General features: G+C 36.2%; 1 protein-coding gene and 1 long non-coding RNA gene across 9 annotated transcripts; one reads left to right on the plus strand and one right to left on the minus strand.

The window, feature by feature from the left end:
• Nucleotides 1–650: 650 nt before the first annotated feature.
• Nucleotides 651–12,030, plus strand: LOC124178841. The gene is made up of 4 exons (XR_006869900.1): nt 651–877; nt 8,757–8,887; nt 11,347–11,862; nt 11,955–12,030. It is a non-coding gene; the product is annotated as an uncharacterized LOC124178841 (long non-coding RNA).
• LOC124178830 (carbohydrate sulfotransferase 5-like) lies at nt 3,293–16,303 on the minus strand. 8 transcript variants are annotated; one of them, XM_046562552.1, is made up of 8 exons: nt 15,875–16,272; nt 9,576–9,721; nt 7,872–7,919; nt 7,146–7,288; nt 6,767–7,002; nt 6,199–6,397; nt 5,394–5,573; nt 3,293–5,100 (listed from the first exon to the last, which is right to left on the minus strand). In XM_046562552.1, the coding sequence occupies exons 2-8, from the start codon at nt 9,711–9,713 to the stop codon at nt 4,779–4,781; spliced, it is 1,266 nt and encodes a 421-aa protein (XP_046418508.1). In that variant the 5' UTR covers nt 9,714–9,721; nt 15,875–16,272; the 3' UTR covers nt 3,293–4,778. The 8 variants fall into 8 exon arrangements, 7 of the variants coding, with proteins under 7 accessions (XP_046418508.1, XP_046418512.1, XP_046418509.1 ...); XM_046562556.1 differs by lacking the exon at nt 15,875–16,272 and adding an exon at nt 13,061–13,100; XM_046562553.1 differs by lacking the exon at nt 15,875–16,272 and adding an exon at nt 11,132–11,437.
• Nucleotides 16,304–16,650: the final 347 nt, after the last annotated feature.

A 16,650-nucleotide genomic window follows, 5' to 3' on the forward strand; every position in this document is an offset into this window, starting at 1 on the left:
GAATTTGAAGGGAGAGTGTTTGATGTGTCGTATTTATAATTTTAGAATGGTGTGACTTTCTTTATTGTTTCAGTTCGTCGTTATTTATTGAATTTGTTAACTGATCAGGATTTGAGTTAATTTCACACACTTTATGATTTCCTGACACCTCGAATCCATACACAACTCTCTCCTTCTAAAGTCGTAAGCCTACTAATTTGCCGATCTGCTGATCCGCTGATCCGCTGATCCGTCCGAACTTCGGTTCTTACTTTCGTCTATCAAAATACATACATCGTCACAAAACAAAGCAGCAGTTCGGCTATTTTTGAATGGCCATAGATCGACAAGGAAGTGGACTTGAAGTTTACACGCAGTATACTTCATGTTTACGAATGTCCTTTGAGATGCCAGTTATAAGGCAATCCGACTTGACAACCCGTTATTACCTTATCCAGTTACCACTGTAAAGTTAAAGTTTTTACAGCGCATTCATGTTCCGAATCAACATCTAAGTGGCAGTTAGTCGGACTAATCGCTATCTTATACTTGAGTACCCGACGCAAGCTAACTACGAGTCCGCGTAATTAACCTACTTGCAAATTATTGGCCTTATTGTTTGGCTGCTGACAGTCAACTGAAAACCTAATAATAGTCGACGTCGGGTATTGCCTTTGCCATGCTATTTCAGAGGACATTCGCGCGATCTTACTCAGTGTACAGTCGACAATAGGCTCGTAATATGCCTATTCCCAGTCGACTTGACATAGTTGACTGAAAATTTCTTTCGATATTAAGTCAACTAACAGCCAACGGTGTGATACATGGGACATGAGTGATCGGCCTGCTCCCAAGGAACAATAGAATCCCTGAATTCGTGACGTACCTACACAGAAAAGTACAAAGTCCTAACATCATCGAATAATTCCTGTATTAACGAATTTCAAATTTCTCAAAACAATCAGCCGCACTGTTATACTCAAACAAACGAATAGAGGACCTTCTCTTGACCCAGCTAGGTAACATGCTTCACGGGCACCTCAATTTTGGCGTACCGATCAGGGAGCGAGGCGCACCGGGAACACGAGAACCTTTCCACCCATTCTATACTTCGTACCTCTATGTAACCGTTGGTACCTACTCATTGACGATCAAATATATCATAACTAGAACGCGCCCCAAGGTGGTGAGGGTAGCGTGGAGAGAGATAGCTCAAAGACAAAAATGATCGAGTCGCGTTACATTTTCGAAGGGTGTACATGTAGGGAGTGAGAGAGGTTGGCCATCTTTCTTGCTTCTCTTTCGGATGTCGCCTTCCAGTTATACGTAATCTAGTGAACCTACCGAACACTTAACTGTCCGGTACTCATCTGTACTTTCGTTCTGAAAGACATCTCTCGGACAACTTTTAGTCAAGTCCGCAAGAGAAATCCGCATGTAGAGATCCTTGAGTCGACTATGATTAGTCTTCTTTGAAAGAATTCTATTCATATATGCATGTATATGCTTTCGATTGTTTGCTACAACGAAATGTTTCGCATCTTTATTTTCCTATTGCAAATCAGTTGCTTATCCGAGGGATTCAACGCTTTTTCAATAAGGGATTGAAAAAATAAATAACCACAAAACACAATAAATTTTGTACAGTCATGTCTAGAACTAAAGGATATGAAGACCGTATGAGTAACGATTGAGGAACAAATTCAGTTATACTTTCAAATGTATATATTTAATTGTCTATACATGGCAAATACAAGTTGTGCTTTAAAATTTTGTACAATCGACATGATGATGATGATGATGATATTTAATTGTTGAGCATATCATATACGAAAGATATTGCACATTTTTTTATTGAAAATCCTGACTGAACCCTATAAATAACTTATTCTGCACTTTGACTGGCACAGTTATTACTTTTGCCGTACATTGCAGTAACTAGGGAGTTTTCTTTCTTCCGAAGCAAGGAAGATATATAACACCATGCCAGCAAAATGTCACGGATATCGACCATTTCGACAGTTCAGCCAGTAAATGTAAATGACATGTCACAATTACTTGTATAACATTCTGCCGCTATCCGCATATATCACTCGTCGCAACGAATTTACCACTAAGTTTGGTATAATAATTTTTAATTTGTTTTTACTTTTATATAATGTGATCGCAAATTGCCAAACTGCATCAACTAATTTTCAAGTTCACAAACTAGGTTTACAAATTGACGATGTAAACTTACTGCGTAAATTATAATAAATAACTAGATATCAGCCTCCACATGACTTATGCAAGTTTTATTACAAACAATAAGTTCGCGTCCTGTATACGTGTCAAAAGTACATAACATAATATTATAGGTGAACTGACGCACACATTTATCGTGAAATATTTCTCTAAAGTAAACAAAAATCATGCACGTCCATCAAGGTGACGTGAAATACTTTATAATAAACCAATACTCGATCATAATGATCAGAATTACAAGAAATATATCGTTTCACGACAAAGTTAAGTCGTAAATCTCTGAATACCGGTTGATGACATTGTATAATAGCTGATAAGCGATACAAGCGATTAAAGTATAAACACAATTGGTCACGGAATTCATTGCGTCACGTTTGACTTATAATTGTTACAAGCTGACGCAAAACGGGGTCACTTCAATACTATTTTGCATATTACTAGATCTTGAGACTCCTATTCCCGTTTCTCAACTACTGCAGATTAGGCCACTCGTAATAAATGACGAAAAAATATTCAGTGCATGGGTGAGAGGTGGCAATTAAACTATATCAACAATTGACAATACCCTAAATTATAGGTAATATACCTAAACACGTGTTTTATAAAGTTTTAGTCATGTCAACGACCGCACGTTATTAGTTTATAGTCTTATTCGTATTCCCGTATTACGAAGGGAACGTGTCGATCTGTGCTCACCGCGGATCAGCGATCGCCATTGCACTTCGAAAAACTTCGACCGGAAATTTTCAAGACACCATATACTTGTTACATTACGATAGGTACTCGGATTAATTTGACAATAATAGATCATTAGGGTAGGCACTACGGTTACGACATTGAAGATATTTGGCTGTCTTCTGAATGATCGACAAGGAATTGTTGCATTCTTTGCGTTTTCGAATTTTTTAAACACTACAAAATTACATTCAATGTTGTGTGATGCGTTAATTGAATTTATTCTACCGACTCGGGACTCTGTAAGCGTTATACGATAGAGAGGAATGTTCGCGTGCTTCGTTACTTTTCTACCATGAAAATATTTTTGCTTTCTTTTTTTTTTTTTATTTTTAATTTTTTACTCATTTACTTCAAGTACTGGCATGCTTTTCGTGTAACTTTCAATTATATTCGTCAAATGACTTTCGATCATACTATATATGCCGTGCCAGTTATGCTAATAATATTTGAAATCTATCGTGCTTAATTGAGCTTTCATAACTCTGCCAAGTAATCGTTGGGGCTCAAACAAGAAATCATAAGGTCCGGAAAAGTGTCTTTCACAATGATATGTTTTCCGTATGTAGCCGAGGATTCTTCTCGCGTCGGAGAAACGATGCATATCTGTTCATTTGAATTCAATGCCCAATCGGAAATTGGCGCAGGGAATGAAGTAATTTTGAGCGATGTAATTACTGTACGAACGATTCTATGTGCCAAACGAGCAGCGAACAATTTGGTGAATCGTGTACCGTTTAGTTCACGATTTATATTTGGAAAAGTAAAATGAAATAAAACTATTCATGATAACAGACTTGTAAATACCTACAAAATAGATGAAATATCTAAACATTCGCGAATTACACGACTTATGTATCTGGAAAATTGACTCTAATCACAGCTTGGTAAACTTAAATAATGTTAACTCAAGCTACCATATTCTGCAGTCCAGCTACATTGAATAATCGTTGATGTTTTTAATAGTCGTGCAATAATTTCGTGATCGTTAGGACACTCTGGCTGTCCGAAATAAAGTAACTAAAACATCCTCGGATAGTATTCAAAATTTTGTACCTGATGAAACTGAACATCCGATTCGTTATTCATTATCAATAATTTGTCATATTTTCTTAATTCGTTCGCGTGTACAACCTTTGAAATGTACCGACGAGGTGAGCGTCGCGAGATCACAGGATCCATGTCGCGTAACTTTGTGTCTTTTTGCGTATGCTTGTTTGCCACGTCAGATCCATATTTTATTTTTCTCCCTAACGTATGAACAATACTGGTAATAAACACTGGTAGCATGGCTTGATACGCAAAGGGCACTTCAAAGCTTTCGCGTAGTCTGACTTTGAGTTTTAATCTAACGGTGCAAAATTTGTTCATGGAAAAAAGTAGATTCACATGTACAGAAAAAAGAATCGCCCGTAATACTGCTTATATAATAATACCTATGATCCCAAAAGTAAAAGGTGAGAGTTATACCTTGTTGAACCATGATTGAATAATAATTACAAATTCATTTGACTGTATGTAAGTGTCATGATATTGTCATGTTTTCTTTCATTGTTTTCTCACACTTTGCGTGTATTTTCTTTTCTTTACTTATATCTTTACTTTTACCTTTGGAAAAATAAATCTTTGAGGTGCCGGAATACTGGCATGCACGCATTCCGAAACCACAAGGACCTGTGTACGGTAGTCAAATTTTGAATAATAACAAATTGGTGCTGTTAATAACTTTGACTAACCTGCTAAATCTGTAACTCTCGTTTGAGATGTACATTCAATTTGAAATAACATTCTGATATCGCTACAGACTTCGACGCAGTGTGTCACAAACGTAGCACGTAGTCTGTTATGGGATTGAATTCTCTTTGATGAGAAGCGTTGATTGCATGCACGTAACCCCAGTGTTTCATAGCGACAACGCAATTTCGTTGAATTTCTTCGACTTCTTCAAATTCTAAATCCGCCCTCCAGTGAAAAGGTGCCGCTTTCGAATTTCTGTATGTACTGGACACACCGCCGACGTCATTTTTTGTATGAGTGTCTAGAAACCTCTTCACACTCGGGTGAAAGTCGAGGCCATAAAATTTAAAAAGTTCTTCCACGTGTTTATAAGGCTCAACAGCCAGATCTTCGTATCGTATCACCCTGAAACAATGATGATTTTCATCGTTTGAGATAAATATTTCCGATCAATACCCTTAAGAAAAATATTATCCAATAATTCCTAATGACAGTCAGCCAAAAGCTTTGCTCAGAGTTATAAGCTCTGTTTGAGTACAGTGCTATTTCAGTTCTAGAAATTCAGTAGTTTCTAATTACCGATACTGTTTGGGTTCCCTGATCCAATCACTTTGAAAACCATTCGTTCAGTGATATATCATTGTTATATTCCTACGTGTCTTCTTCTGTAACAGGCATAATTTCAACAAATCACGCACCTAAATGTAGAGGGATATTTCCGCTGCAATTCCACTGCGGCGTTGTAATCTGACACCATATCTGCACAGAGTAAACTTGGGTCTGAACAGTCCGGACTTTCGCGGCAAAACGAACGGTGTTTTCTCGACTGAAGAGTCCCACGGGGATCCCTCACCAAGAGAATCAATCTTACAGCTAATCTGGAAAACATTTATCAGCACAGTTTAAATCGGATGCATTCCAAAGTGTTGAAAAATAATTGGCAATGGAGTTTATCATTGCAATAGAGTGATGTTGAGATTTAGATATTGTAATAATTATCCCAAGTGTCATATTCAATAGTCAATAGTAATATTTTAAATTTTAAAACCGCTGATAGAATGATGGTCGCATCAATCATAAAATATGCTCTATAACAAATCAGTAGTTGAGAATCAGCGCTAGCCGATACAAAAGTATAGTACTATCTTATACATTAGCGGACACAATTTAAGTAACGATATAAAGACAGAGCTGGTAAAGACAGGAATTTAGTAACAGCTTTCGGAGGGATAAGCACTCAAACTTCGAACTACCATCACTGAAAATAACTACTATGAACTACACAACAAAACAAATGAAAGTGTCTATGGTGTATGTAACCATATTGTACTAATACAATATCTAATGGTGAAATGACCATATTTATGAGGTCTTGGAGAAGCTTCTGCTCTTTCGGTTTTTTGGCACAATATTAGTATTTTGTGAATCGTGGATGCAAATTAGAATCTGTAAGATCTGTTTTAGATATCATTTATCATCTCTTTTATTGAATATGTTACTAACTTTTCATCGGCAAGAAGTTGTTGCGCAACACGTAATCTGAGACGGACAAGCTTCATTGACTGAAATGGAAAAAGTTTACACATTCCGCTAAGAAATCTGTGATTATAACAGATTCTTCTGTGAGATTGGCATTGCTTCCACAGTGGTGAGTTATGATTCAAAAGCCAAGAATGGCCCCTTCCAAATTGTATATAGTGATCTGAAATTACAGGATTAAAGCGATTAGTTGCAATATTATTCATGCTTGATAGTACATCGCCTTGGAGAATATGGATATTTCGAGTTCAATATAACAGACTCGTGAGAGATATCATGTGAATGCAAAAATGTAACACTATTTTCATGAATATTAATGGTTTTTGCACACTACGAAAATGGAGGAAGTTGATCAGTTTTTTACACTTGAAGCGTATTAAAAGGGCATGCAATTAAAATAGATAAAAAACTTGACATCACGTGATATGTGAACTTATTAGACAATGGTTGAGAATGAGATACAAAACTGTCGCTACGAGAGGTTGAGTTACGTTTATTACAAGTATAAGAATAAAATTGATGCACGCATTACCTAGATCTTCGTATTCGCAGTTCAGTAGCGCTTTAAGATTTCTTAAAGCTTGGCTGGCCAAGGGAGGACCTCGAATTTGAACAATGTCAAAATCTAAAAGCGGTTCATAGTGATAAAAGACCCCGGGATGTGCCGTGAGAACGTCGCCGAGAAACGTACTTCCGCTACGCCATGTTGTTATAATGACACTTCTGATTGGTTTCCCATTTTTTTCCATCACTAAATCTTCAAGTCTTCTACAATATACAACAATACGGATCTTTATTTATACATGATAAACTTGTGGAATTGTATAAATCGTTGAGAAATTTCAAAATCATATTTCGCGCATCGATATTTTACGTTGTGAGTTACAGCGAGAAAGAGAAAATCGTCTTACTTGGCACTTTTATTGTATCTGCCATTGGGATATTGGTAACCTATCATATCGTCGCGAATCATCCTTCGTTGCAGATTAAGGACTTGCTGTATTTCGTTCAACGTGGCAACCGAATCATCAGCTTCCTTGACGACAGGTGCGTTCTGTAATTGACGGAACATTGTATATCTGTTTATTGACGAGTCGGAAAAGTCAATATCAATCGCGTTATTTTCGATTCAATTCGTCAGTTCAAATTACAAACACGTATCACAAAAACGGTTCAATGTAAACAGTACGAAAAAGTACAATCTCATCTCTATATACATATACATACATACATAATATGTCAGGTCAATTGGTATTGGCTGAAGATGAGGACCAATTCTTTCAACTAAACTACTCCGCTTATATTCTTTCACGTAAGAACAAACTATAACTGCAATATTTTACGAAAAAACCTCAGTTTTAAGGTAAGCTAAATATTCGATTAAACGTGCATATGAACGGGTTGGATATATGCTGCAAACAATCTGATCTAGAGACGGACAACGATCGACGGGTAAAATCAGTTTACTGCATGTAGTTCTTTTATTTCTGTACTATAAGCTTAAGGCACACCAAAAAAAAAAAAAAACACAACATATAGGAATCGCAGATTGAAAACGTACATGCACACTCACAATCAGGGTATATTATTACTTTCGGGAAAAACATTCGATATAAAATATGTCGAAGGTGCCTTACCGATACTGGTTCCTCAAATTCATAGGGCTCTGGTGTTGTTTCAAAATCCTAAAGCAAAAGTGCACAGAACTGTTGAATGACTTGAATGATAATACCTGCGTCTTTATTTTTCAAGCGAATGAATTTTAAGAGACTAACGATAAGCTGATAGATTTTCGGTGACATATGTAATTGAAAAATCGAAAAAAGAAATCGCTGTATTTGACCATAAAAATTAAGGGAAGTGCTTACACGGTTTTTGGAATTTCTATGTTACATTCGCTACATAAGTTATGTGACCTTAGAGCGTAGCAAAAAATCGTAAATCAGTTAATTTTTGTTATTCCCGCTCACTGATACGCAATAACGATATGGCAAAATTTTTACGCGCGCACAGCTGTCCGAATATCGCGTGCGAGTAACGGGAGCTTATGTAATTTTCCCGTTGTCTAATTTCAATTACAGGCAAAAATATGCCCAATGTAGAAACGTAAGTGTATTAATTATAGTTAAAATTCACGATTCCGTCGCTGATTTATTACTACATTTTGTCTTTCACCCCATTCACCTAACTATTTTTATACAAATTCCCTGCACATGACCGACGAGATTCAAAAAAACCACAAAAATCCATTCTCGTCTCAAAAACTCTAGGCTCTTCAATAACGATTTCGACAAATCGCTTAACATTCGGGCAAGTGCTAAATAAATGAATGTTCCGTACGATCTCGTACTTTGATATGAACATAAATATTTTCATTGGATTTGACAACGTTTTTTAAGTAATATGTAAGATTTTTATACCGAGTCCACCGTGGGTTTCATCACGTTGATACAAAATGAATAATTATACCGAAAAACATCCCGTAAAAATCAATTAAATTCAACGTTGTGATTATTGTTTAGGTTGCTCGGAGACAATCGGTAATGATCTTCTCTACCGGGGAGTTATACTTCAACTGAAACAACCAAATGTAGGATGAAGGACTGAAAAGGATTGGTTATTTCGTAGCCGGTACTTCCTAATTAAGACTCGGGTATGTAATTTAGGTTAAAATTACAGAAGCCTCTATACTCTGGTTCTAAGGTAGCTACATAATTTTTATTATCGCATAAATGTGATTAGCGCAATAACACTCATTTTCGTTCTCTGATATCGATTAATTAGTCTGTATCCGAATAGCATTACAGATAAGTCACTAATAGTGCAGATAAAAGATTACGGCACTGTTCGACTTTATTTTCCGTCACAAATTGGTCAGATCAAATCATAATCACTAGGATGTTCCTTTTGAAAACATTTGATCCTGAATGCATTGTTATAGAGAGAATTAAATTTCTTATAAAATTGGTATTTGAGTTTCTATTGTGAATTCATTAGTTGTAGCTACTAAACACATTTAAAGATAAATTTTTGTATACATATAATTAAATTTCGGCGATTTCCGTATCATTAAATGCGGTTGAATGGTAACAATTAAAAATAATACCTTCCCTAATAATGAGATATTTAAATGGGGCTTTGATTTCCACGAACCACCTTCAAGAATTGGGCTTAAGAGATATATCCTGGAAATAGGATTTCTTTCTTGTTGCTATTCACAAGTTCTTCAAGTATAAGCGGAAATGAATGTCGATTCCAACCGAAACACCCTAGTAGGTACAAGGTGTATATCCTTGAGGCTTGAAATTAACGTTTAATTTCCATTTCAAGCACGAACTCACCTCCCAGGATCGTCCCACTGCTAATATCGGTTGTATTCGATGCTTCATTGGGCTGCCGTACCTTTGGTTGAAGAATAAAAATACCAAACATAGAGATCCTAGGCCGACCAGCCCATAAAAGCTTGCTAGCTTAGACATCTCGATACCTGCACAGTAAATTTATTCGTAAACCGTGGATACCGGGCGAAAATAGGCGAGGCTGTAATAAAAATCACAACAAACAACAAGAAGTATTATTTTATACGCAGCTACCGAATTCTCGCTATACTTGCAAGCAATTGATTAGCTATACATGAAAAAACATCCTATCTGACATTACGGGATTTATGAGGATTACAAAAAACATGAAAATACTAACTACTGGGTGAACGATTATTTTTATTACAACGTCAAAGCAGACAAATAAAACGGATTATTGATATTGTCTGTAATTTGTTTAAATAATTGTACAATTCGGATGAGTGTTGCAGCAAATACAGCTGAAATTATTACAATAAATTTTTTTTTCACAAACCAGCTCGGATTTTTCAGTATTATATCAGATGTGGGAATAATATTGAAGATTGAAAACGCTTTGTACGAACTCGCATAATCCTAGACTAACTCGACTTGTTGCACTGTTCACAATCAGAGTAATTGCTTATTCGTAAATCTAGAACAGCTTTTTCCAGCGTTATAGCGCTGTATCGAGATAGCAAGCAAAGCCTACAGAGTCGAGAGAGTAGGGGTATCCACGAAGCTGTAACACTAGGTTGAACACCCAGCTATGGGGGGATATCGTAATCGCAAAAAAAATCACGGCAGGTTGAATTAAAATACGGAAAATTAAATCATAGTTATTTCTATACAACCGTTCATGATATTTTTTATCGGAGTACGCATGCATATCTGCAGCAGATAAGAATGACCTATAACCTTCGGATTGTAACTATGACAATGAATTTTCTACGCATGCTCTATGAATTCATGCGAAGTGAAAAATTATTCACGTAACAGGTGTAAAGATTGTATTTGCAAGGAATCACAGTCAAATATTTCACAGCAAACTCGTATGTATTTAGTTTTTAATTGGGAGAACACGGGGGAAGTTCATTGTTCGATAGTTATCGGATACAGATGAACCTACGATTTTTGCCACCTTCGCATAACATTATACCTATACCTTTGCGGTGGGCTGATCAATTTTCTAGAACAAATCAGAATGAAAAAATACCGTTACCAACCGTAAAAAACATCTGATACTGACTGAACGTTCATGTACACCACGTTGAAAAATATATATTATGTATACCAAATATCAAAACACGAAGTAACAAATCCAGATCACGTAGAAATCTGCACCCATTTATGTACACTTTATATATTAGTTAACTCGACGTGCACAGCATATCTGCACCGTGGTATGTATAATTTTGAGGGTGTAAAGTTGCAAGAGTGTAAATTTTTAACGGAAAAATCGATCGCGGTTGTATTATCGATTTTTTTGCGTATCCTAATCTTATCATTGTGCATTTGTAAGCCAGGTTATTATTGTGCTTGTTAATCTCACCACACACCAGCCTCTGCTTAACTTCCTGGTCCAGGAAGTACAGGAAATGAAAATCCTTACAATAGCTGCAACGTCCAACGCAAAAATTGTAGTAACGCAACCGAGGTCCGAATTTATTACTTATTATTAAAGTCGACTTCCGATACTTGTGAATCTGTCTAACCAAAAGTCACGTGATCAACAATTATTAAGAGCAATTATGATTCCAATTATCATTAACAGGTGCCGCATTGAGCTGATAGGGATGGGTCACGTGTGGATGCACCGATTACGCGGCTTTAAGAACGCTTCAAGTAACGCATACAAACTGCAAGATTATTACGCAGGCAAAGCTAAGATAGATCATACATACGATAAGGACAAAGATTACGTTAAATCAGAAGTATTTGATTTTACCGTGACTTGAACCGGGGATCAAACGATTGTAAAATTCATCTAAAATCTGAAATTATTCTGGATTACTGAAAAATTTTCCTTCGATATCCAATAATTTCATCAATTTTATTCAAAGCCATTATCATTCAACGAACATTCTTTTCAGGCGAAACTACCCACCTGGTGATGGATACCCGTTATATCGATCACGCTGATAAGATCGCATCGTAAAAGAAAATTCAAGCACGTAATTTTAGTTAGTCTACACGTCATGGTCTTCCTTGGGTTGGCCAAGTGAAAGGGAGTCACCCACTCACAGCCCCTTAATAACGGCAAAGAGGGCATATTTTTAAGAGGATTGGTGTAAGTAGCTCGAGAAATTTTTGTGTTGGCTGTATTACTAGGGTGGTATTATACCTACTATACGGTAAAGGTTCGTTATTCTTAATTCGCAGCTTTTTCTTCTTGCTTGTGAAACGATCAACCTTTTTTCTAACGTTGTACGATGTATTTGTGAATCTAGAAAACGGATCGTATTCCGACTGTATGTTGTCGGTGAGTACATGTATACATATATAAGTTATTTATTAACGCTTTTCGCAACAAAGGTTGTCTGTGAGTGAATCTAAAGTTAACTTTTCACTCATTTTGTCTGTTGGAAAGTGCAACAGGCACTTAATCCAGCGCTCACCAGTTTTCGTTTTTTCAAGAAGTGGAAAAGCGGGGAAAATACGTCCTCTGTACAACTAAAGGGGATTTAAAAAAATGTCGATAACGTTTAAAATGTATTTTTAGGCCAAAGACAAAACAAATGACGTTTTAGAAATTGGTCAAACATTACTCCTTCCTTTAAGGGACCGATTTTGCCCGCCTCTCTCCTACGTGCTTGTAAATTTTCCAGCCACGATTGGAATCGCTGTTATTTTTCAAAACCTTCCGGTACTTTTACATTTTCAGAGTTGAGTTCGTGTGAACAGGCTCTGCAGGCCGAGAAATGCAGGACGGTGAATAGAAAGTTTTCCCAATGGATGGGTATACAAATACCAGAATATCCTCGGGTTTCTTGGTTTACCGTCACCTTGTAAACAGCGGATGCCATTATACCTGAATGTAGCCAATATGCTCACCAGATGTGCCCTGCCGTAAATTGAAACCCCAATGACAATGAAAATTCCTTCAAAGCCTTCCCAACCACTGACGTCACAACCGAAGTGGAACGAATAATCTTTTAGCCCTACACTTCTTCTATGAAAGGAAAATGCTGAGTTGCCAGGAAACAACTCAGCATTGTATGAGACATAGACACTGCAGTGTGAGGATTTAAGATACATTCAGCCGTACTTTTCGAAAAATAAGTGTAAATTATCAACAATTCTATCGAAAATAAATTATATTATAAACAATCACTGGAATATATACTGTTAGAAAGCAAATATACATTCTGAAATTGTTCACCTCACTGTGTAGGAATAAATTTACACATAATTGTTTGTGCATCGAGGGGGAAACAAAAAGTTTATCTTCGTGAATAACAAATACATAATCGTACGTTATACTATACCTGAGGTGTGTGATAATAACCCAATTCGTATCTGGCATTCGTTCGACGTTAAAAATACTTGAAAAGGTGTTATTGTAGTGGTTACATGTCGGGCGAAAGGAACACTTTTAGAAAATTTCTATTCGTCATTTGTTACTTTTTTTTTAAACGCAAATCAGCCGTGAATATCCTAGAAACAGTGAAATAAATAAAATTTCGGATCCAACGCACCCAGTAAGTTCTTTGCATTTCGACAAGCAGATGATATAAGTTGCTCAACGTAACGATAAATAATGGAATGATAATATTGTTGTAATGACTGTCGATGACAGAGAGAAGAGAGCCGATTCAACGTTAACTAATGAAAAAATAACAGTTGAAAATTAACAGGACTCGGCATAAATCTGCCTCTTCTTATCAGGGCTCGATTTGAAACGATAAAATTCTATTGCGATAATAGTCGACACAGGAAGTATTAAATTACGACCCCCCAGTTCGTAAGATTAACGAGCACGTAGCTACGCGTGTGAAATGCACCGCTGCATTTATACAACTATAACCACACTGTGTAATTGAATCTTATAGCCGTTGCAACTTGCGTGCATAGTTCGGCAACAAGCATATTGTACACCTACACTCGCCTTGAGTAAGGTATTGATTTAGATCTATATACAATACTATATGTATTGTGGTGCAGTATAAACTGCGGATGTCGCCACGAGACAAAACGCATGCGGCTCTAATCGATGACATGTCCGGTGAACTGAAAGAAATTTTATTAATTCACATTTTCAAACGTATTAACAAATCAAAGTTTGTCCAAAATTACGCCGCTTCGAATCGAAATAGTTGAAAATTTTTATTTTTTAAATGCATTTTACTCAGATAAAATTGAAATTCAATCCCGATTCCAAACTTAATCTTAATCTCTAATTATGGAAACCGACCGTTAGACTTTCTGCTCACAATTTTTCAACGAATAAACGTAGGTATAGAGCTAAAATTTTTCAGGCGGATCTTGCTACATCGTAATGTACTAGTTATTTTTTTTTTTATCAGAGAATACTAAAACAGTTCATACAAATTTTTAATTAACGGAATATAGAGAGATGAATAATTCATCGGGTTTCGTCTTGCTGGCTAGATTTCATCGTTCTACATGTTACACTAGAACGTCTGAGACTTCGTAATGTCTTTTTCGCCCAACGTAATTCGATATAATTTCGGACGATATTTTTTACACTATGGAACCTTACGGAAAGTATTATCGTTTTGAATCTAAACGTTATTTCACATTTTTCGCATTAAACGTTTCAATTCAAGGACATGTTTGTTGTGGGTGGGCTGATGGACTGTTTAAAAAAAAAAAGTCAATGTGACGAGCATTCGAGGTTTACTCAGTTGTGATTTAATCACTTATACATGTATTTCGACGTTCATGAATATCACAAGAAAAATTTGAAAAGGATGAGAAAAATTCATTTCGTAACTGTCGCAATTCTCACACCAGTTGCATACAATAGCGGTACTGGATTCCAGAGAGGTATAACTACAGGCGAAACATGCAGGAAATATCCACGGATTCGTAAAATATACATCACTCCTAAAAGATAATTGGACATGATATTCAAGCGAAAATTTTACTACAACTAAAATCGTTGAAATCGTCTCGTGCTCGTATTACATGCCTAAGTAAATGCATAAAGTAAGCTAGGGAATTTAAGGTATAAAAGAGAAACGAGAAGTAGTGGTCTATTGCATATATCAGTTTATTTGTTTAAAAGTGAAAAATAACATGTAGTGTTCTGTAGTATTGTTATGAAAAATTGTCTAGCGTTTACTGATATGGGTATAGAATCAAGTAACAACTCTATGTAACTATTTTCTATACAATTTAATCCTTCTCTTATGTATTGTGTAATGTAATTTTACATTTTCCGAATGTTCTAGGTACAGTATTGGGTATTGAAACAATAATTATCCAATTTTAAATCGATCTTTCCGCGAATAAAGTCGTATGAACTATCAATAAATTTTTAAGAAGTTTCAATGTAAATTTAATTAAGAAATAGTACGGTGTTTGGCACTAAATTAATACTAATGTGTAAAATGCACATGCATGAATGCAGAATAATGGTGGTAATTATAAAGTAAAGAGTACACTGCGTGCAGCCAAATGTGGTGATCCCCAAAAAGCCAAGTTAGATTATTTCGGGAAGAAGTGTTTAAGAGTCGTGCTAATTGCAGCAATTGTTTCTCTGATTTCCTTCAGCGTCTAATCCAACCTAGAAAAATTTGATTATAAATGAAAACTCAATACAGTGCGTAAATTAATATTGAATAAACTTGAGTGAACAAAAATACTTGCAGGTACAAAAGAAAAAAATTATTCCACGTAAAAATGTTATGTGAATGGTCTAGAAAAAAACTTGAAAATAATTATAATCGCATCAAAAAAAAAAGTATCATCTCAGTACCATAGTTTTAACTACTCTATAGCAAGTAATAAATATGAATCAATAATTTTATTCAATAAGAATATATTTCGAAACAGCAAATATCTAATGCAGCTTATGAAGTACAGCTTTGTAAAACTATTACAACGCTGTAAAATTAAACGTACATCAAAAAATATACTCATTTAATTAGAAACCTCAAGGGTTTATTAGCACACATACACACGTTCCAATACGATATCAATAAGAATAGTGAGGGTCGAACGACAATTGAAGACGATTTAAACATCACTGGAAATAATTAATGGAATATTGGGATGCTTCTTCCATGCGCAATTTAACGTAATTGTTTTCATTTAATTTCACGTAAATTATGTACCTCAAGGTAGCTTGGAGTCTTCCATTATGCATTGACACGGAATGTTATTTGGATATGTTTAATCGATTCCGTTAGTGAAAACATCTTTGCAGCCGTTTACCAGTGTTTTATTTCCTCGGATAGATTCATTTCCACTCAGCAGATGACAGTAATGAAAAATACAAAATGTTACACAAATCCATGCACGAACTTACAGCAGTGCCATAGCCAACCATAACTGACCATACAATTTCCACTGATAATTTCATGAAGACTGTATAAGGAGCAAACAAGGAGCACGAACTTAAATGGGTGAATTGACTAAACTTGTCGCAGAATCGTGTACATGTTGTTTTTTTTTTGTACCATTAGCGTCGCTAGTGTTCTATTAGCACCGAAGTGTCATTGGTTGCAGGGCTACCCAAAATCGACCAATCGATGATCTTGCAATGTGATTCGTAGCAAGTTTTTGCTAGCGCCTTGCCTCCCCCCCCCCCCCGGCCCCGCGCCGGCCGTTTCTCTACCTATAAAACACCAGTGCCCTCTTCAGTTGGGAAACGATTTGTCGACATGAGTTTCGTGTTCCTTGGACAGTCCCCAAGGATAATTTCCGACAGCTAGAACATAAACTAGGCAGTGCTTGGACCGCGCTCAACTAGATATCAACACAGCCCGACAGAACATGCTTCTTTGCGTCTGCCGGTAACTTCGGTGTAATGTTTTATGACCAATTTGACAAAGATACGCACCCTGAGTGTGATTCCCTAGTATCCAACCAATGGGAGAACAGGAAAACT

The sequence above is a fragment of the Neodiprion fabricii genome, chromosome 3, assembly GCF_021155785.1.
Source record: "Neodiprion fabricii isolate iyNeoFabr1 chromosome 3, iyNeoFabr1.1, whole genome shotgun sequence".
Lineage (NCBI taxonomy): Eukaryota > Metazoa > Arthropoda > Insecta > Hymenoptera > Diprionidae > Neodiprion > Neodiprion fabricii.